This window comes from Mycteria americana, chromosome 1 (genome assembly GCF_035582795.1).
Source record: "Mycteria americana isolate JAX WOST 10 ecotype Jacksonville Zoo and Gardens chromosome 1, USCA_MyAme_1.0, whole genome shotgun sequence".
NCBI lineage: Eukaryota > Metazoa > Chordata > Aves > Ciconiiformes > Ciconiidae > Mycteria > Mycteria americana.
Window position 1 is genome coordinate 190,414,600 of NC_134365.1, and position 23,155 is coordinate 190,437,754.

General features: G+C 42.6%; 1 protein-coding gene across 1 annotated transcript; it reads right to left on the reverse strand.

The window, feature by feature from the left end:
* Positions 1–242: 242 nt before the first annotated feature.
* Positions 243–23,149, reverse strand: RUBCNL (rubicon like autophagy enhancer). The gene is made up of 16 exons (XM_075489388.1): positions 22,866–23,149; positions 22,139–22,247; positions 19,835–19,943; positions 16,822–17,481; positions 12,419–12,504; positions 9,073–9,280; positions 8,104–8,208; positions 6,755–6,797; positions 6,258–6,390; positions 5,732–5,877; positions 4,842–4,906; positions 3,526–3,764; positions 2,703–2,764; positions 1,254–1,407; positions 1,038–1,128; positions 243–509 (listed from the first exon to the last, which is right to left on the reverse strand). The coding sequence occupies exons 2-16, from the start codon at positions 22,208–22,210 to the stop codon at positions 397–399; spliced, it is 2,286 nt and encodes a 761-aa protein (XP_075345503.1). The 5' UTR covers positions 22,211–22,247; positions 22,866–23,149; the 3' UTR covers positions 243–396.
* Between the last annotated feature and the right edge of the window lie 6 nt (positions 23,150–23,155).

Here is a 23,155-nt window from a genome sequence, read left to right on the forward strand (position 1 = left end):
AGTATTTCCAACACTTATTTATTATCTATACATTATTTGCAGAATTACAGAGAAGAATAGTTTTTATATGGAAAAATATAATATTAAAAATCTTACATACAAAGACAAAACATAGCAACAAAAGGCTGCTCACAGAATTAGCATCCAGTCTTTCTGTCACCAGTTAAGATGAAACTCTGTTAGGGTGAGTTTTCAACAGTGATATTAAAGTCTTCTTTTTCTCTTTTTTTTTTTCCCTTCCTTTTTCTTTTTTTTTTTTTTTTTTTAACCCCCATAAAGGAGACACACATTAAAAATAGTAATGTCTAAAACAACATTATTTAATTCTTAGTCAGGCACCTGAAGATTTGGCTTTGAGCATCTTCTGCAATCAGCATTCATCAGAGGAATCCAGTTTCATGGAGGCACCAGTGACGGAGTTTCCGAAAGCGTCCTCCGAGCTGCAATCCGCAGACATTTGGGGCAGCCTCCAGACTTGAAGCATGCTTTGTGAAAGCATGTTTTGCACTCTGTTTATATATACAAGCAGTTTAACATTCAGGAAAACACAAATTAAAAAATGAATCAATAGCTGCGTTCCTTGAAGTATGTTCTATCTAGTTCACCCAAGTATAAAAGTAAACAGAAGCAGTGCAAGGCTGGACAACAACCACCACTGTAATAACTATGACTAAACATTTTGGTAAGATTCGCAGGATTTACAATGAATGTCGGCAAGATCTGATATAGCAGCAGTATAGCACTGTCCCAGGCTCGCGCTCATGCATAGAACCAAAAAATAGCTTCCCCCTGCAGCCATAATTATGCTAGGCAAGTCCCTGGTTTTGCTCTCTGAATTCACTGATGCAAGACAGCTGCCACAGGCTGGTTTTCAAAGATACATGCTAACCACAGTTTTCAAATACACATGCAGGTTTTTCAAATATACATGCTTTCAGTGAAGCAAGTGCTCAATGTTTTCCTAAAGTAAGTCCGAACAGTTTTACACACCAACATCCCCCCAAGGAAGAAAGAAAAATGTTTGGTCTGGAACATACCTGTGCACCTTTTGCATTTGGCAATCTGATATGGAAAGAGCAGATCCGCGCTCTGACAGAATTCACAGATAAACCCCTTTGCTTGACAGAGCTACAAGGACAGCAAAAAGAGTTGATTTGCTTTTAGTCCAAGAAAAAAATTATTTGGGAATGTCAGCAGGGATATTCCTCACACTAGCAGCTGCAAGGACGCTAAGAGCCCTGGCTTTTCCATACCTCGCAACCATCCACATGGGAGGTGGAGCTCTTCAGAATATCTTTAAGAAGGGGCAGTAACTGCCCTCGTTTGATCTTCACCAGATCATCCAGTGAAAAGAGATGCAGCTCCTCTGTCAGATGGCTGGGGACCCGTTCAAATTCTTTCAGTACACTGCAGAGAGAAATAAAAAACAAATCACGTTACAAAAAGTTGTTTTTCAAGTATATTTGAATAATAAGCCTCTTTCACTTCTCTAGTCACCCAGGGATCATACAAGGCAAGTTCATGCTAAATCCTACCTCCCCTCCCAATTTGAGATCACATTAACAAAAACTGGAGGCTTTGGGATTTAGAATAAAACGTCTGTTTTAAATGTGCATTCCTCAGGCATTGGAGTTGCCATGTGCAGTTATCCCAGCAATTCTTAAGTAATGTGTAAAGGGCTCTCTCCTACCTCAGGAACAGTAGGTAAAATCCCATATAGTATCTAATGCAATAAGCTAGGGTTATTTACTTTTTTTTTCCCCCCAAAGAGAACTTTGAGGGTTTTTATCTTGCATAGGTCACTACTGGGTGAAACTATGCTTGTACTGAGCAGGTGAACACTGAAAACATAGCTATTACTTTTAAAATATCACCGATGTAGAAGGTACAGTGAGGATCCTAATGCTTATTTCTATAATAGAATCACAGGTGGTTGTCCAGAGGAGAGACATTAGAATACATTTCTATTTAATTTTGGTGAACAACATATAATTGATGCATAGAAGAGATCCATATCAAAGCGAGAACAGAACCTACTTTTAAAGCTTATTTTGCTTATGTCTGTTTTTAAAAAGGTCAGCAATTCTGTAGTGCATGTTTTATCATTCACGTGTCTACCTGTTAGTTAAGCCCATAGTTTGGGAAGATGAATTAAAAAAAAAAAAAAAAAATAAAATCTTTAATTTGCAGCAACAAGCAAGGTCGTGTTTTTGTATTTATCACTTTTGGTTACTACTTTCATCTTAGTATGCTTATAAAATAAACTGAATTGAGCATTATGACAGATTTCTGGAAGAAATCTTTAAACCCTCAAGGAACACATTTGTTGGTTGTTTTTTTTTTTTTAATTTTTTTTTTTTTAAGACAAATAATCTCATATACATAAGTATCTTTGACCTTTTAAGAACAAGTGAGAACCTAAGAGAGACAGAGTAGGAAAAAATATACACCTAACAAAAATAATTCAACATTTAAAACCAAATGTCTAAGTACATTTCAAGAAACAGAAAGCTACCACATAAAACCTGTTCTTCACTCAACATTTGCAGTGCAAGGGAAGGAAGTTTTGTTATCAGAATTTTCTCTAATGATCATATTAACTCATTTAAAACTGCACTCAAATGTCTATAGAGAAGGTGGCTCTATAAGCACCTTAGAATCATTTTAATAAACTATTTTTCATGCATGATCATGGCCCATACCTTTCACCAAACCTGCAGGTTTTCAAAAGCTTTTTTAAATGAAAAAGCTGTTCTTGCGCCTCCTAAAAGAGAAGGGGAAAAACAAAACAATTTTCAAATGAAAAGCAATTGCATTTATATATTCATAGGTGAGGAACATCACTATTTGAGTCAGCAACCCTTGTCAGTACATCAAGCCACACCTAAAAGTAGTAACTTCACACTCAGCACAGAATTAAATGGATTTTCTAACGCACAAAAGGCCAAGGAAGGCAAAGGCTACTTTTATTCACTGACAAGGAACGCAACTCCTAACGCTACAAATGGCTCCATGTCAGCACACCAAGATGCTAGACCCAAACCTGTGTAAGAACAGGTAAGTGTCTCCTCAGCCAAGAAGGGAGCGCATGGCAACTTTTAATCTTCGGCAGAGCACCCTTCCTTAAGCTGTAGGAGATACAGCCCTTAGATGAGCCAAAGGTGTTTTCTCTAACAGCCCACAAAATTAAGGAGTCATTCAAAACTTCCGGAGCTTTCCAACAGCCAATTGCCAAACAGAGGTAAATATTTACTGCAGGAGCCCAGCTCCCCCCCATGAACTAAAACTGGAAACAAATAAAGAAACACCTCCCAAAGACAAGGGGGGAAATGAGACCTCTGGCATAGGTTGGAAACTCCTCCCTCCTCCCTGTTCATCTGAGGGGAGAGAGGACAAGTCTAAGTGCGGAGAAACAAACTCTGCCTCCTTCCCACATACGCACACGGCAAAGGACAACTTGCCCTAAGAAGTTCTTCCCAAAAGTCTCAGACCCAAACACTCCCAATAAAAAGAGGTCACACTTACCCTCACCCTGTCCATTTCTTTACTTTTTGTGTAGAGAGCTTTGTTAATACATGACACATTGAAGATTGGGTGCTGCCATACACTGTCCAGAAGGTGTTTGGAGAAGTTGCATACGTAGTATTTTTTGAAGTCCCACTTCATCAGTATTCGGGCAGGAATGGAAGACTGGGCATAGCTGTGGCAGCAGTCACAAAAGTATTTTCCCAGGTAGTCACAATAGCGGAGTCTCCTGATATATTCTGCAGGTAGATAGCAATGAAATTGTGAGTATTTATGGGATGTATCTCTTCTGTCTAAATAACTCGGATCTACTGGAGTGAGGGACAAGGGAATTTGTTTGTTTGTTTTTTAAGCAGGGGGTTTTATTATTGTGGTAAACTTATGCACAAGGTCTGTACTTTGCATTAGAAGAGAAAGCTTTCCTCATTTCCACATTTGTCAAACTGAACGGGTTATATTTATCACCATGAGATCTTAGAGAAACCATTGTTGCTTTACCCGCAAAAAAGAGACAAGATAACACACACAACAAAATACTTCCACCAAATGGAAAGACAAGCTATCTTGGGAGTCACATTTGTATAATGCTTTTTCATATAAAGAGGTTTGTGGGTTTTTCCAGCTATCTCAGCATCTCAGGTTTGCTCAAGTTAATGTGCCACTACAGATTGTTGATGCTTTACAGGCCATCGCAAATGCTGCTATTTTGCGAGCAGACCCAGAACAAGTCTTGAAAGCCACTTCAAAGATTTCTTAGGTAAGGTCTGGTTGTCAGACCTGTAAATCATTGTGCTTTCAAGCAGTTCTCACAAAGTATCACAAATAAAAGACAAACAGGATTTTGTGATCAACATTTAAATAAAAAAAAGTTTTAAAAAGACACCCCCAATGAGCAAAACCACACATTCCATAAGCTTGCATAAAGCTTCCATGAAGTCTCTAAAAAGAGACTCTTGGAAATGTGTAAACTGGCACAAAGAATTATTGAAAGAAACCATTGGAAGATGTAAAACCAGCACTTTGCAGCCTGGAAGCTTGATTTTTTAATTGCTTTTCCTGTTTTGTTGTTGACTGTCATGAATTTTTACTGTGTATGAGAAGCACATCTATCAAGTATTGTATTCTGTCCACAATGAGAAATTCCAGGCAGTGGTAAGATCCCACTGCCTGTTTTATTATTGCAGGCACACCCAGCAATGAGATTTTCCTTCTATCTCAGATAATTTTAGAATTATGGTACATCTATGTTGGTGAAGATTATAGCCTGATTACTAGTAATGGGTTTATTAGGTTTTTCCCCTTTTGGTAATACTTACTGCTTTCAATCGGGGTTCCACAACCAACACACGTGAAGTTTTGGGCAGCCACCACTGCATCTCTCCTGCATACAGAGGCAAATAGTTACACCTTTCAGCATCCGAAACAGAGTTTAGTTAATATTCTCTCAAAGTGCAAGAGAGCTACACTGGCACAAGTGAAAATGCCCAAATTAGGAGCTGACTTCTACTCCTCCACATGAACAACGGGGTTCTGGAAGGAGATGCAGATTATTATTTCAGTGGGAGTCTCTAAGCTATTCTGTGGAGAATATACCATTGATTACTGCTGCTAAATATGGCTTGTTGCAAGAATTAATTCTTTTCCATTTCTTCAGGTGGCATCAATATCAAGGGGGAGGGGGGAGGAGGGAAATCCACATCTGCAACTGAAAAAGCAACTGGACCTGCAACAACACAGGGAATTAGCCAGTTTGCCCACTGTGTGGATTTAACAGCACTTTATGCAAAGTGAGACAGTAGTTTCCTCAAACACGACCCGTTTTCTCCCCTCTTTCTGAAAACCTACTGCCCATAAAATACCAGCAGGGAAGTGGGGAAACCTCTTAAAAACATTCGCCAGGTAGTCTCACAAAATGAAATTTTTAGGGGTACAGCTAAGCATGCTGCCACCGTAACACCAAACGGTATGTGTATTATCACATGTAAAAGTGCATGTGCCACATTAATCAGGAGGTGCCAACAGAGGGAAAAAGATGCCATCTGCCTTCTAGCGAAGCTGGCGACAGACACTGCAGAAGGCTGCGCCATGCCCTAGCTCTAACCTTAGGTTCTGTTAAATCACCCAAGCTCCTTCCATCAACTTCAGCAGGTTTTAGGCAAATCCCCATGCTGTACTAAACAACAATGCTCAGATCCCTTAGACTTACTTGACTGAAGGGTGAATATTAAATATAATCTGTGATCTTGGTGGGGCCCAGCCAGAAGATCCTCTTAATTTGGATACAATCTTTATTTCTTCAGCCAGACTCAAACTGGACTCAAGCTCTCTTGGAATCTCTTCTTTCAGCACAGACTATGGGGAAAGACAAACTCATGAAGATGAACAGCCCATCAGCTGGACATCTCCCTTTATACTCCAGGATTTTAAAGTTCAGTTTGCACCTGTGTGTAGTCCCCCCTCAGTTAAACTCCCTCATATCAGTCCCAGAAGAAAGTACATCCTGATTGTTCACAACTGCACATCTTAGATGTGCTGAAAATTGCTAAAGAGAGAAGAAATTTTCTAAAAATGTATCTAAAGTGAACTTGTAAACTCTAAGCACTTGTCTGTATTTTTTTTTTTTTTTTTTAAAATGCAGCTTCCCCCTTTCTCTAACAGTGAAGCAGCTGCAGTGAGACAATGATTATTTGGGGAGCCAAATAAAGAGCCCGCTGTTTTCGGCTCAGACTCACTCTCCGCTTCGATGAGCTCAGGCAACCAGACAGTTGAACCGCAGAGTCTGTCTGCAACCAGTGTTTTCTGAAAGCTCTGCACAACTCCTGGGCTGTTGCTTCAGCAGAATTGCTGCCTGGTTCAAAAGACGATCTGAAAGTTAAGCAATGCAGTCAGTGAAAAATAGCAGTATGTCATCAGCAGCTCCACTGCCTCTTCTGCATCTCTGAAAAGTTTTCTGCCATCCCTTCATTCCTATCCCCTTGCTCTGATACACCCAGGCCCTTGCAGAGCCACAGCCACCACCCTCCAGCAAGACTCCGGGACCAGAGAAACGCTCTGCTAAGCCAAGCGCCACAGACATTTGCTGTCAAGCAGCATTCCTTCCCCTTCCTTGGGATGACCAAATTTACCACTCCCACATCTTTCCCCACCCTGACCAGAAGAGTCACCAGAAAGCTGGTCAGCAGAAAAGGTAGTGCCACCAGGCTGTTATGGTAAAGACACACAGCATTACCTTTCATCTGGGGCGACAGACAGATTTTCAAGGTCTTCAAGTTCTGCGGTAAAGGAGAAAATTTTATCAAGCCATCTAAGAAACAAAGCTTCTGTTACTCAGCACTGTTTTAAATCTACCTTGTGTGTTACCATGGTGTCAGTTTCAAATACATTCATCTTACATTCATCATACATTCAAATACATACAACACCCTTCCTAGATGTGCGAAATAACCTCAGCCCTGGTTGTAAAACAGGTGTAAGGAGTCTTATCTCCTCTGCAGATCTCTGACATCCACTCATGAAGAGTACTCCCTAACAGCTATGCATCATATCACCATCAGCCTCCCTTCAAGAGCAGGAGAATCAGTAAGGAGAGACTAAGTGCCTGCTAGTCCAAGTCCAGCCATAAGGCCCGAGACATAAATTATAATATACAGAACCAACAGACTGCACATTAAGTTTTTCGGACACTGACAGATATTTGGAGACGCTGATCACAGACATGCCAGCTAATGCTATGAATAAGTTAGTAACAGGTGAGATGAATGGAATTAAAGCACACACTTCTTCATTACATTTATATGGACAAAATATGCTTATGCAGACAAGGTGCTCTCATTGGTAGCATTAATTTTGACCATGCATATTGTTGTGAAGACCAATGCTTCCCCATTCATACATGTCAAAATAACTCTTGCTATTAGTTCTGTGAGCTAGTTCTTCATTCTTAGGGAGAGAGGAAGTGGAAAAAAAAAAAAAAAAATCAGTCAATCTCTAAAACCAAAGGGAGCAATAAAAAAAGCATTTGTTAAGAGGAAAAAATAAGGCAGAGGTTAAATGTTGCTTGGGCTACTTTTAAGGGTTTCTATTTCTGTATATGAAAAAACCAGAAGGTAACCAAAGAAACTCAGGATGTCCTGAAGAGAAGCAGAGCACTGGTGACTAAGGGGACAGTCTGCTCTAGTCCTGAAGCAGAGGGAGGGCTGCCTAAAACATAATCAACCTCTTTAATTAGGAAATCATCGTGTCCTAAATTCTTTCAAACAACACTGCTATAGTTGGCTGAGGCTGTGCCAGCTTCACACTTTGCTCACCCACATTCATTGGGTTTAATCCTTAGGCATAATTTCAGTCCCTCAAGCCAGCAAATGTATTATTTTGTAGAAAGGAAATCCTGCACCACTCTTATTTCTGCATGTATTCTAATAAAGAGTCATGCATACATGGCTTTTTCCATTTTCTCATGTTATTTCTCCTGCGATAACATCTACTAAGCCAATAGATTTTCCAAACTATGTAATAGATTCAGCTGAACAATAGAGCTGTTTCTATTTTTAAAATTAAAAAATAATTTTAAAGTCTTACCAATAATTACATATTCATCCTCTGAGTCACTGTGGCAATGAAATCTGGTAACCTCATGATGTGATGGTAGATGCACTGGGGAGCTGACAAGCGGCAGAGCACAGCCTGTCCGAAACAAAGACAACACCAGTTAAACTCTTCCAGCACTTACAGAGTAGCTGCAATTATATTTTTCTTCACTTACCAAAACTTTAGCACACAGCCTGTATTTACAGAGCAATTTTATTTATTTTTATACACGCACAGAAAGCCAGTTCTTGGGAGTCTGTCATACAACATGTCCCTCAGATTCTTAGGAAGAAGCTTCTAGAGACTAAACCAAAAGGTTTTGTACTGTCAGTGGTCTCTCCCCTTCTCATGTGCAAGAACACCATTCATTTTTCCCCACAAGTTATGTCATTTAGACTTTAGACTTAAGTCCCATCCCTAAGATCCGTATTACTCAAGAGACTAAAATCTACTTAAAAATGCATGTGCTGACTCAAGCATTATAGTGCCAACAGCACTTATTATCTTGCCTCAAAACTATACACGAATAAATACTCTGGGCAGTTTCACTCAAATCAATTGCATGGCCTGATCTGCATACTGCAGAAGTAAGTACAGAAGGAAAGAACGAGGCTTCAAATCCTGCAAAAAAGGATTTAAGCAGAGAGAAAACTAGCCAACTACAGGTGCACTCTATGGAGAGTTGTGCTTGGCATGTGGCACTTCAACTTTACATTTTCTTTTTCATGCAAAAGAGAAAAAAAGTTATAATAAAACACCAATGTGAGCATTTCCCTGACCCACAGGGAAAACACTTGCGGCATAATGATCCTCAGGGAACACAACTCTGTTGAGAGACTCAAAGGAAGGTAACAGAGGATTTGGTTCCAAGCAATGCCCGAATTAATTTAGTATTTTCTTGCACAAAAATAAATGGCAAAGGCTGTCAGACAAGGTTGCATTATAGACTAAGTAACTTGCCTTCATAACCACTGTCTGAAGAGGCAACAGAAGAATCAGACTTCTTCACTCCAGGGTAAGAAGATAACTCTGAATCAGTGTGATAGCTGCCATCTGATCCACTTGTTTCCTCCAAACCCCAGGACTCTGCTTGTTGGCTTAGGATATTACACTTCATTTTTTCTAGAGATGCTATAATCATATCTGCGACAAAAAAGTGCGCATTTTCCTGGACGCGAGATTGGAACACTCATTAGTACACAGCATATTTTGTATTTACTTAAGATGAAATGAAATATATAATTTCCCCCCGTACTTTTTCAACTCAAGAAATGAAAATGTAAGCCTATCTCACCTTTAATTTAAACATCAAAAAAAAACCACCCCAAGGGCAATTCAGAGACAACATGCAAAAGGCAACTGCCCAGATAATTGTCTCACCCTTGATTAAAACATACAATTTACTTTTATCTTACCCATCTATTAGATAAAACCAAACTTGATTACATGCCTAATTGATGAATATGTATGCATTTTAGGGACATAGACTTCTAGTTACACTGCATTATTTAGTATGCAAGTGTGACATGTAACCTATTTAATAGGATTTAATTTCAAGTCAGTGTGTACAAGCAGTTTTGCATGCATGCTAACTTGGATGGGGCCAGAAGAGGCAGGTTTTGAAGGGACTGTAGATCTTCAGGTGGTGGTAGTACAGATGCTAGTAAAATGCTTTCATGTGTTAAGAGTTAAGGCAGTGAAGTAGGGAATACGCAGTGAGATTACCTTACATGGTCAACTCAAGGCTGCATCGAAAGTTTGTGATAAGGGTAAGTGGGAACCTAGCTCCCCTGGTGTTTACGCTGCCTTAAATAAAAGGTAGTCATTTCAAAGCTTCACTGTGGCATTTCGCCGCCAGACAACCCCTCCCCATGACGTCCCTTACCATCTTGCCCACCCAGGTCACCCATCCTCCAGGAAAAGGGAATTTGTAAAGCCACCTCTGGCACCACTGAGACATCCAGACAAACCTGGGGCTCCCTGCCCCAATGTCACTGCTGTATCCCCTGCTTCCTGTGGTTTAATGGAGCATACCACCAGCCCCACCTGCACTACTGCTGCTGGCCTGGGCACAGCCTCCTAGCCCAGCTCAGCTCAAAAGTGGATGCACCGTGAAGGGTTAGGTGCTCTCAGGTGTGTGGGTGGACACTCAGAGATTCCCAGGATACTCCCCCCCTCTCCCCTCAACTGCACATGTTCACACTGTGCAAGGCTAAACCTCTGTCTAAATTACCATGGAAGTACCTAAGGCTAGAGATTCTGAGTGCAGAATAATTAAAGCTTTTTAGAAAGTGGCTTATGCTCAGAAAATTGTACCACTCGCATCAGTATTCATGACATCCCCTACAACCTGTACAGGAAGCATGAAGAAAGACATCAGTGCTTAGAAATAGCTAAATCTTAAGGAGTACAAGAGACATCACTGCTTTCTTATTGTCCACAGCCAAATGCATTTGAAAGAGATTAGCCTCAACATTAGAAAGAGCCCACAAGTCCCTGAGGGTGTTTGAACAGTTTTATCTTTTCCCCAACACTGATTAACATCACTTGCTTGGTGCAGTTTCTCCAGAGACAACTTTCAGTGAATTTCAGGACACACCATCAGCTAAGGAAAGAATTAAACAGCCCCTTTGCTTTCAGGAGATAAAGAGGACATCTGCTACTATGAAAAAGCCTGTGTGGCAACAGTTAACCCCCAAGTCAGTGGCAGAGCACAGCACATCAGCATGTCCTGCTGCTAAAACCAATTATGAGCGAATCTGAGAGTTGCAAAAAGATGGAACAGGATACAGGCACTCCTGTACTCTGCATGACTTGTATCAGCCTTCAGTTCTGCCTCCTGCTAGGTCCGTCACCCTAGGAAGCAGTCCCAACTCAGCTGTGACACACCAACCTTCTCATTTCTCTTCCCTCCCACTCGCATCAGTGGAAAGTCCCTCTAGATTATCTGGCCCATCTCCTTCCTGGAACACAACTACAACTCTCAAGACTTGCTGACACTACAAGTACCTTAGTTTTCAGCCTCCTAAATTTCAAAGAGATTATTTCACTACCTAAAAATGTTTTGGGTTTTGGTTTGAGTTTAGTTTAGGTTTTTTTAAGGCAGCCTCAGTCATAATGGACTGGGCTCTTGATATCTTTTAATCTGTAATCGCATCAGCCCCCAGTCATCTGCACAGGAGAAGTAGCTGATGCGATCTTGCCCCACTCAATAGTTCTCAGACTGTGGTTTCTAATCCAGATTATCTACTCACTGGTCTCCTGGTGACTAAAAGCAAATTACTTTGGTTTTGGTTCCCACATTACAGACTGAGAAACATCGTCTCCTGTCTGAAACACCTTTCACAAAAAGCAACAAGTTTGTTGGGTTTTAGTATGTGATTTATTGGGTGGTTTTTATTTTTTTTAAATGCACTTTAGGGACACTGACAGCTTCAAATCAAATGCAGAACTTACCACTCTAGTAAAACCAGTGCTGTGCACAAAGATGATTACCTCTTGGGCCCAGGACACGGGACCACATGCACATCCACTGTCCAGCAAAAAAATCTCCTTTTCTAGGCGCATTTTTAAAGCTCCTTTGTATTAAATCCTACTCATTGCAATAACTAATTATAACATTAACCCCTCTTTTCCAATTGTTAAAAAAGATTAACATTTAGCACACAGACTTATGTGTGACGGCATTATCTTCTCATCTTTATCTCTGTTTATAAGTTCAAATGGGCTGCCTACCTGACAACACACCTAAGTCCGTTTGGGCTCCTTATGCAAATTAGAAACCATGAGAAACTGCTTAAATTACTGCAGATGTTACAGTTACTGTGTTTGTTATTCATATTGTAATTCTTTTACTGCAGTCTCACATGCTCATCATAAGCACACACAAAAAAACCTCAACCTCTCCCCCTGTCTCCCAATAGTAAAAGCATGAGGCAAATCCCATCCATATCCACGTAGCTGCAACAAATTCTACATAATGTATTCCAACAATGATCTAACAGTTCGGTCTCAAGGAATGTGTGAGAAAATGATGGAATGACAATTGGAAAGGTATAGTATTCTAAAATATTTCCATTATTTAAAAATATTTAATTAATGGATTAAGAGTAAAAATAAATGAAGAAACGGGCATTTTAGGTTTGTAGGTTCACCCACAGAGGGGAAGAAGAGGGAAAATACAGTATTTGTAAAGATTAGGCTATCTATCAGAAAGTTCTGTTATTGAGAAACACCTCCTGTCATTTGGTTTTGCCACTATAAAACGGAAAAAAAACATTCTGACAATAGTCTTTGTTGTTCTCACCTTCTCCACATCTGCTGGAAGTATGCAGATGTCCTGCAATGAACGATTCAAGGGTACAGCACTTATGTTCAAAGGAGAAGTAGAACCTGTGGGTATAACAAGAACTTTTATTAGTTATTTCTTTCTCTGCAGCTCCCAGGATGTGTGCAGGGTTATTTCCAGAAAGCAAAGCAAATTTTCTTTCCCTAAACTGAACACCATTAGGGCTGGAAGTTGTGGTGGAAGTTAAGGAGGAGGAGAGAGAAATGTGAGGAACACGTTGACATCTGAACTACCCTGGCAACCTGAAGCTGGAGTATCAGCTACCAGGGTAACACAGTTTAAGTGCCATGCAGCGACAGCACCACTGCACTCCCAACACCAGCCCTCTCCCAGCTATAGCCGGAGCCACTGGGGACAACCACAGCCAGAACCTCGGGCTGAGATTACAGCGATGCTCTGCAGTTTGCAACACAGCCAGCTAACACTGCTCTCTGCTCATTCACAATAGCTGGAAGAAAAAGAAATCTCACTGCTGTCTGGGCATGCAGAGAGATGCATCAGCCTTAAAAGACTCCCTGAATCACTGCTGGTATTGTGAGACTATAGCAAGTTTATAAAAAACTTTGCCGTTATGTTTCCATACCTCGAGGAAATCTCCCTCCTGCTTCCAAATGCAACCCATACTGCACGGCAGTATGTACAACTGGGGCGGACGCATTAGCCGCAGTACTCCCTGCTTCCCAGAATAGCAGTTTTGTTTTCCTGGCATTCGTTGCTGAGTATGATGAGCATGTTCATCATACTCAGCAAACACTCAGCATACTCAGCAAAACAAAATTCATCTCTTCTTCCCCATTAAGAACTTCTCGCTATGCAGTGGAGCACACATCTGGTTTTCTTTTTATATATATAGTCACAATCTTCTTCCCCAGAGAACTGAAGGTGTGAGATCATGCCCTCATGTTTTGTTTTCAAAGCACTCACAACCACTGCTACAAGACATTTGCTGGAAGGATGACGAAGATTATATATAATGTCTGTGAATGTACACACTAATGAGATATGAAAGAAAATGACTTGGTTTTTTACACTGACTGGTGTTTGTTTACTATTTCTTCTTTGACCTTATAACCAAACAATTTCTCTGTTTCACGGTGGTGATGTTTACAGGGTAAAACACACCATATCTAAAATGCTACCACCACACATGCCATTTAAAGCCATTGCAGATAACAGGGCTTAGTCAAAGGCTCTTTGTAAAATAATAATAATAAAAAAATACCACTCCTAAATTTGTTTAAAAGCCATAGAAAGGATAAAGAGGTCCCACAAAATATGAGAATAATTTATGAAAGCTTTTTCTCCAGCTAAAGGGCACTGACTCCCAGGCCTAGTTTAGATTCTTTTGCCTCATTTATAGAAACCATGTTATGCTTCCCTGAGCATCGATGACATCAGGCTGGAAAGTCAATACTGTGCTCGAGCGTAGTGAGACAGACATAGTGTTTTTGTACAGAATTATTAATACCTCCATTGTGTATACCACAGATGAAAAATAGAAAGGCTGATGATCTGACTTTTCAAAACAGATTTAATTACCTAATTAGGTTATTTTCATCTCTATTTGATTATTCATCTTACTGGATAAGCAGTGTGTGGGGAGTACAGGTAAGTGCTAAAGGTTCTACAGCTTGATAAAAGCCTACATTCTCATCAGTTAAGATAACAAACATTACTCTCTGAACTAAAAATAAGCAGAAATAAGGAAATGGGAAAATTATTCCTTTCTGTTTAAAGATGCAATTAATCTTAAATATAATTTTGAAACCTAATGGGAGCTTTCTCTTTTGCTTACCTCTTGCATCCCACTTCCATCTTTAAGTGAAAAGGATGTGAAGTGGGAAGGAGCATGGGGAAGGAGCCCAGCGCATCCAGCAATGGGATGCAACTCTGAGCCTGACGCAGAAATAATCTGGTTGCCCTCCTGCTCCTGAGCACTGTTGCCTGGAGGCTGCCAGGGCTGGGGAAAGAGCCCTCAAGCGCCACAGAAGGAAGTGACCTTGATGCATACAGAGGTGAAACACAAGAACAAGCCCTGTGAACTGCCAGTGACACACCAGCCACAACAAAGCCCCCAGAAAACACCAAGTTCAGCCACAGGCTCTTCATTAACAATGACAGAACCTCTTCAGAAGGTTGCATGGCGCCACTGGAGAATGGCCCTTAAAAGTATGAACAAAACCTAACAGGAGTCTCACAGGACCAGCAGAAAAAAAAAAGTTAAATCCCACTGAAAAAAAAATATTTATTTTAATTTAAGTCATCTTATGCCATTTTCTTATATGTTGTGCATCCCTCACTAATTCTCCTGCGAGAAACAAAAGTGAGAAACCACCACCTCTGAGATACAAATGGAAAGGACGGCAAGTCAGGAGACACTCTTGTATAATTCCTGCCTTCAAATTAGGCATTTTACTTCTTTTTCAGTTTGCCATTTGCTTTTTGCATCCTCATAGTCCTGCACAATGCAGGGGAGAATGAGACCTCACTCACCCCACCTCAGGCTACACAGTGGCGAGTTAAATGGCTGGAAGCAACAAAGAACGATGAAATACAGAAATTTCCACTTTGTACAGAACAGACTAAAGTCTAATGCAGACAGAGCCCACCACGTTGGGCAGTGTCTAACAGGATCCCAACTCCCGTGAGAAGTATTTGTTAGCAAAATCAAGGACGCTACTTCTTCAGTCACCTGGCTGCCATATTCCTCCGTTTGCTTTCTGGAGAGCCAGCAGCATTACTGACCCAACACAAGCTCGTGACTCGATCATCTGGCACGAGCAGGACAAGTCACACACAATTTATTTGTTCTTACACACGTGCCTTGCGGTCCCTCCTGACACCGAGAGCCTGAGCTGTGTTTTCCAGACCCGGCTACCCAAACATGCACAACTGGCCCCAGCCAGCTCCAACCGCCGGGTGTGGTTTCCTTCTCCCTGATGGGCACCTCTCAAACGCACGGGGCCAACAAAACACCCAGCAGAAGGAAACAACCGTCATCGTCACCATACTAACTGTTGACAACATCCTATCCCAGATGACAGAGTTGTTATTGTTAAAAGCTCCCAGCCCTGCAACAGCACGTGCCTATTTGAGATCTCCCTGCTGACTCGAGGCCTTGGAGGAGCTCTGGGTGAATAGCTAGGAAGGACCAGAGCTTGGAAGTGGAGCTCAACGGAATGCCACCACTAGGACTACTAATGAGAAGAAAAAAAAAAAAAAAAAAAGAAACAGCCTTTGCCATTTTTATTTATATTACAAAGGCAGGGTGAGTGCTCCCTGCCATTTGCCTTCTTCCCAGTAGAAAGTTAGGCCTCAGTTGCACCGTCTTGCCAGGGCTCAGTATCTAGTAAGAATAAGCCCTTAGATACCGATAACACTCTTTATAAATAAAACAAAAATGCTTCATCTCGCTGTAGCAAAGGCTGTTCGTATCAACACTAGGTATTAAACACAAGTGAATTGTTCTGCTGTCCCAGCCAAGGGGCAGGGGCCCTGGCCTGCAGCCCGGGGCAAGCCGGCACACCTCAGGGAGGCACACGCAGCCCCGAGGCCAGGCCAGCCGCTCCGTCAGCCATCTTGGGGGCACTGCGCTGAACATCCTGACTGACCAGGTCCTGGCCTACGGGCCTGCGCTGCCCTGAGGCCCTGCTGCTGCAGGAACAGGGAGGCGGCCTTTGCTAGCAGCCCTCAGTCTGCGGCTCTTCACAGACAACATGCGGGATATCCATATGGTCAGAAACGGGTGATTGATCCTGATCTGTATCAGATGGGGCTATGTGTCTCTCAGGCAGCAGGCGCGCTTGGAAAGGGGGAAGAGGAAAAATAGTCCCGCTCTGGCACAAGCCAATTTAGTCATGATGAGAATGGTTGTTAATGCCCTGCCTCCAAAATCCCAGAATCAAAGGACTCCCTCTCCTCCAGTTCACATTGAACACAAGGAGAGGTCCTAGGGAGCCCGCACACACCAATGAATCACTACTAAACGCCCAGATCCACGCCACCTGCTTTTGGGAGAAGGGTAACGGTGAAGACAAGACAAAGATGGCGGAAGCCTCATCCAGTGGATGTTCTACATTGCTCACAGCTCAGTGACTTTTACATTTTACCAAAGGCTGCATATTACAGAAGCATTTCTGCATCACAAGACAGATGACTACTGCAAGCATGAGTGTCTCCCATTTCACCGAGTCCAACCCTCTGGTTCTCTTTCGTTTTTAAGCTTTCACTTTCTCCCCTCTCTCCTATTTTTAATGACAGCATTTGTCGAATTCGCAATCACCATAAACAAGGCTCATTTCAATTACAGTTGTCTTTTCTAGCACAGAAAACTTAAAACAAAAATGGACCTGTAAAGTTACCTGTTTGATTGACTGGCTCTGACTGGGAAAGTCCACTGGGAGAATTGCTGTCACTATTGCTGACAGGCGCAGGCTCCAAAGCATCAGGGTGTTTCAACAGATCTGCTGGCTTACCAACAGTTGAATCAGGAAGAAACCTTGTGAAAGTCAAGTCTTGTTCAGGGGAGGTATAACGTTCTTTTCCAGAATGCACAACAGCCGATGTGACAGTGCCTCCTGTTAACGTCACCTGGGTAAAGCAGTCCCGCTTCAAAGGAGATAGGTCCGAAAGAGTGAAACCATTCAAGGAGGAAGCAGCAGGATCCCCATCAGAGTAACGGGGACGAAAGAAAGTATCCAGCGAAGGTTTAGAGGAATCGCAGCTCGTGTTGTCCCAACACGCCCGGTGCCTTGTAAACCGAATGTCTGTTTGTGTACAGGTAGCGCTGTGATGTGCGGAATCGCTGTCGCTGTCATCATGGCTATCCCCATCGCTGCTTTCTTCCACATCACTGTCCAGATGCTCAGCTCCCTGCATTGTGGTCTGCTCCAGCACCAACGAGGGCTTCAAACCAGATGCATTTAAAACAGACACGAGAATGTCTTTGATAGCTTCAGCACTGTCTGGGTACGATCCAAAACTTCCAGCATGTCCAATCACTGCTGGCCTTGAGTATTCGTCTGTTCAGAAAAGGGAAGAAACCGAGAAGTTAGGAAACAATCCTAAAAGAAAAAAAATTAAAATTTTCATTTACAACATGAATAAAACGCATATTATTTTTTAACATGGGTGAGAAGAAAGGGAAGAACCGAATTCACGCACCACTCTCTGCTGTCTCTTCCTGCAAGAAAGCTCTTGTTTTCTGCAGTCAGGAAGCAATTCTGTCGTTGATAAGGCTAGGTAATAAACCAACAGTAAAGTATGCTGCTGCTAGCCAAACATAATTAGCTAAGACTTTAATGGTGACTGATTGTCAGCGTGCTCGAAAACATCATTGTTCTACAAAACTGGATGAGGTACAGTTACGAGTACAGGTACTGGTTCTATTGCCAGTAAAAGAGAAGGTCACATTATAGCAAGACATATGGAGTATCAATGCAGCAGGAAGAAAAAAAAAAATATACACTTAGTAATAAAAGGTCATGGGTTTGCGTGTTTCAGTTCAGTCAGACACTTGTCCTCATGTGGAAAAGGCTAAAGTAACCTTCAGTCCATTATTCATCAGGGTGGCACATTTACGTGAACCCATAAAGAAAATTAGCTCTGTCACAGCAAGTTCATTATAATGCCTCCGAAGGAATCAGAAGTACTGCCTGCCAAGGTCCTATGTGATCTACTGCAAAACTGGAGTTCAATAGAAAATGGAAAAACCGCTTTTAGTGGCGAACATGGCAACATTAGCGTGATGTAGAAGTGCGCACTGCAAACAGTAGCTATTCAATAATAAACTGGAGTCCTATACCGCGAACAAAAAGCCTCTCAGGAACTGCCATCACCTAAGCAATGGAGAAATTAGACACAAAGGCTACGTTCAAGAAGAAACTATCGACCGCATCATGACAAAGAAGTTAACAACTGTCTCCTTTGGGCAAGACAAGTCGGTTGTAAAATTCTAAGAATAGACACAATCAAGAAGATTCATTTCCAGGGCAAAGAACTCTTAGTTAGGACCATGAGGAATGTTAAACACCGCTGGTGAAAAAAGCAGCAAGTCTTGCAGACTTTGCCCAGAGGTTGCTCTCCTTGGACATATCCCAATAGAAAACAGTAAATCTCTCCACGAGTCAGTCACCTGGAAGCCAACATGCACTCAAACTGCGTGATAAGAAAGTTTACTAGTGAAGGGATCAAAACCAAAACAAAAACCCCTATGTACTTTGGAAAAGCAAGTCTATATAAAGAGCAGTCCTCATCAAGAGAAACCTGAAAAAATTATTAAGAACATCACGTATAAGCTATCCTGCAAGAGCTGCTAGCAATGCTGCCCTAGTAAAGCCAGGTCAAAATTAGCTGAAGAGTTCAGTGGTCCCAATCAGTGATTGGGCCCAGCCACCTGCCACTTATCAGGACAAAGATCTTACAGAAACAGCAGCAAAACCACACATTTTACCGGCTGCACTTGCAAAGAAACACCTTGCCAACATAGCCAGCCATGGCAGTGTAAGGGCAGGAACGGGAAAATAAAAGCTAGCTGACTTTCAAACAAACATATTTCAATCTTTTCAGGAAGAGAGCGCAATTTTGGTAACTATTGATGTTTCACTTGCACAGGAATACCTTAATATGGGTTGAAAACAGCATCTTTTCTGTGTAAGACAAACATTTAGTCTTACTGTCTTCAAGTATTCTGCTCTGCTCTCCTATTGCAAAGCCCATCCTGACAGCCTTTCCATCCCCTCATCCTTCATCATCTCCAGTACTCCAGCATCATGGAGCATCTCTAGCATTAATCATATAACCATGCAGACTTACTCTGCTAAATACCTGATCTTAGTGGATTGTAAGAGAAAAAAGAAATTTTAAAAATTTAACTCATGCTTCTGCTCTGCCAAGCTTAAAAAATAAAAAAACACAGTAACAACAAACCCCAAACAAATCAAACCCCACATTTTAAGCTACTACCAGAAATAGGTTAGTTCCAATAAAAAAACCAAAAATCTCAAATTCAGTTTTGCAACCGATACTCATGTGAGTAATTATGGTAATCTGTTAAAATCTGAGAAACTATTTCTTGAATGAAAAAGGAGTTAACCTGCCAAGAATCATCTGAACAGTTCAAGTATTTTGCTCTTGAGCACTCAAAACGCCAGCGTAACTAAATGGCCAAACTACCATTTAAAAGGCAAAAACCCCCGTACTTTCAAATTGTGTAATATACTTTATTGTTGTCCCATCTTCAAAGCCAATAAGCAAGGTTCCCTCTCCAACCAGACTATACTTGTTTAGTACACACAAACACGGATACATGTTTAGTACACACAAAGCACCAGCAAAGCTCCCCAGAGGGAGGCATTTTAGAACAAATTGGCATACCTGAGAGAACGGAGATTTGAGGTGTCAGAGCAAGGCAGCTAATCCTCGCTGAGGGATTTGAAGAATACGCTGACTCAGTGTGAGCCACCTTTAGGCTGTCGTGGTTTAACTAGAACAAGAACACACAGACAGAGATTTGGTTATAAGACAACAGTACTCTAGTAATGATACCTCCAGTCTCACACTCATCCCAGCAGGAAGAACACCATGCTAAGGCCCGCCGACAGTCACCTAACCACTGCCTATATTTCTGGTTGTCTGAAAATCTCCCCAGAAGCATGCACCGTCTGAAAAGCATCTCAAGTCTGCATCTTGCATTTCACTCCAGAAGGCAGGTGACCAAAAACTCTCCACAGTAGAATTACACATGTGCATAAGGCATATACGAGACAAAATGCTGAATCAGATCTTTATATATCTGTCAAAACAACAGCAATGAAGTGGAAAAGAAATCAAGAAACCACCAATCTGTAGCTGGAAGCATGGGCCTGTTTAGATGTATACAAGTTATGAGCTAAATCTATGAGGCCCTGACTCCACAAGCACCTGATGCATATGCTGCCTGATCTCCCAGCTGTATCAACACACAATCACATCTGCTTAATTTGATACAACATAGTACATGTGGCTCACGTCAGCAACGTGGTTGGCCCAGCATAAAGCGAGAAGCGACACAAGTAGATAACACTTGACCTGGCATACAGCCTGCCAGTGTAAGCTGACAAAAATTTTGAATGCATTTGAACTGACTGAGCAGGTTTATACCGGATCAGCATTTCTCTTTGTGCGGTCATGACGCTTCTGATTTGGTATTCCGAACCCCAAAGCCGGATTTACCATATTGTCAAACCAGCGTAAGCTGAACCAGAGCAAGCAGTTTAGCGCAGATACTGAGGGCCTAATTCCAACAGGGGACTAAGATACACTCAGGACAGCAAAGCAACAGGTCTCCTTCCCCGAGATCACAAATTCCTTCTGAGGGTCACACATTCATCTCCCGCTCCCTCTCCACTGCCTCAAGTATGTCACGGACCTGCAGGGAACATCACAGAAACCAGGGAAATCAAAGGGGTGCCCTGCTCTGACAGGCACATCATTAAAAGGCACTTAACCAACGTGTACCTCGTGCCTTCTCCCCGCTCAGAGACCTTGGTGAGATGTCTCCACACAGAAATATCCCCGGGATGCCTCTCGCCCTCCCCTGCACCCTGTGATCCCATACAAAGAGAAGGGAGTTAAAAGGTGTGCTGTCGTCTGTCACGCCGAGTTGACCTCTACGTTCCCCATGTGGTCCCGCGGGAGAGTGAGCTGACTCAGAGAGCAGATCTAGTTGAGACACCCCTCAGACTCATGGAAAGCAGAAGGAATTTAAACCCACAAAGAATTTCCCTTTTAACTGAAGAATAACATGTCGGACCAAAAATAGTATGCTGAATTTCAAATATTTAGTGTTTGATTATGCCGGTGCTTAGAAAAATACTCCTTTCAGTATCTGGTAGTGCTTTCTTTTTTTTTCCGCCTCTGCACTAATTTAGAGAAATTAGTGCTTTATATTTAGAAATTATAAAGCCTGTAGGCAGGCTTTATACATATAAATATCATATTGTAAATATTACTGGATAAAGTAGTTCTTACAGTAACTCATTTTTTTATTAATTACTTTTATTTTTTAAAAGTTGCTTTTAATATCAGCGATTAACAGACTCTATCTCTTAGGATGCAAGTATCACAACTGCCAGACACCAGGGTGAATGCAAGTACTTTATCAGTACGCATAAGCATTAAGAGTGCTAAGTTTTAAGATTTTATCTTTTTTTTAAACAACCCTCCCATCTCTTAGATCATATCAGAAGCAACCGGTATTCTGAGAATGCAGATAAAATATTTCCATTTATTTTCAAGATGTTACGATTTCAACTATATTACAGATCAGGAAAGAGATCCTTTAGTATTTAACTACCAGACTAAAAAAAAAAATATATTTTTAAAAAAGCAATTAAAGAGCACTTATAAGGAAATATGACAACAAGGGTGCCACATGCGGCACATGAAAAGTACCACAACACGCTGCCATAACCAATAAAAACCACGGAGAGTTTGACATCTTTCATAGCATAAATGAGTCAGCCTTCCCCCACCCAATATTGGGGCTGTATTTCCAAAAGTAACTCCGTAATGAAACCGCCAGCATTTAAAAATAAAGTATTTACCACAACCACTGACAACTAAAAGCTATTTTTTGAAAAAAGTCCCCCCAGCTAACGAAAACACTGAGCCAACACGTAGATGCCTTCCTTGCCTTACCTTTTTAGAGCTGGGGCGCTTGAAGACTTCTCTTCTGCTGTAGCTGGCTAGAGCTACTGCATGGACAGACATGATGGGAAAACATTCATTTTTTGTTCTTGTTAAGTACCTGGAAGCAACAGAGAAAGAACTACAATCGCCACCACGTTAACCGCGATTCTCCATGTGTTTTGCAGACTCTACGTTTTAATACTCTGACCTGTTTTCGGTCTTGACTTTGCACGCTTATAAGCTTACCGAAAAGGAGAGCTCAGCAACAATGGCAATCTGCGTTAGAAAGAGCCCAATTTGGAATTTTTTAAAAAAACAACACAACGGGAATGCCTACCACAGGCATAAGAGGAATGTATGGATGTGCTGTACCCCGCAGTTTGTTGTAAAAGGAGGAAGAGACGGAGCGGGCTCGGCAGCAAGGAAGCCCCGCGCTGCGGCTCGGCAGCAGAGGCAGCTCTCCCCCCGCTGCCGGGCAGGGGAAGGCACCGGCACTGAATAAAACCCGGCGTTGTCCTCCCGGCACGGCGCTGGAAAGCCGCGCAGCCCTTCACACAGAAGCGCTCAGCCTACCGGAAAGCATTTAATCCGGAGAGAGGCACCGAAACATCCCGCCGCCCGAGCGCCTCCCGCCCCAGCGACGCGCACCGTGCGCCCTGCAAGACACCGACCGACCGGCCGGCCAGCCTGCCCCCCGCCCGGCCCCAGCCGCCCGGCCCCGGCTCCCTGTCCCCACCTGCAGCGAGCAGCGCTCCTGCCCGCCAGAGCACAGCGCGGGTGCCGCCACCTCCCGCGCTGCAGCGGCGGCGGCCGCCGGCCCTCCCGCTGCGGGGGAGCGGAGCTCCGCCCCGGGGCGGGGCCGCCCGCGGGAGGGCGGTGCTGACCGGCGGCGCGGGGCCCCGCCCGAAGCCTGGGCCGCGGCGGGGGGCGGCACGGCCGGCCCGGGCCGGGGGTGGGATCCTCAGCCGGAGTGCGGCGGCCCGGCTCTCTGAAGACCAGCCGTCGGTGCCGCGGCACAGCTCGGAG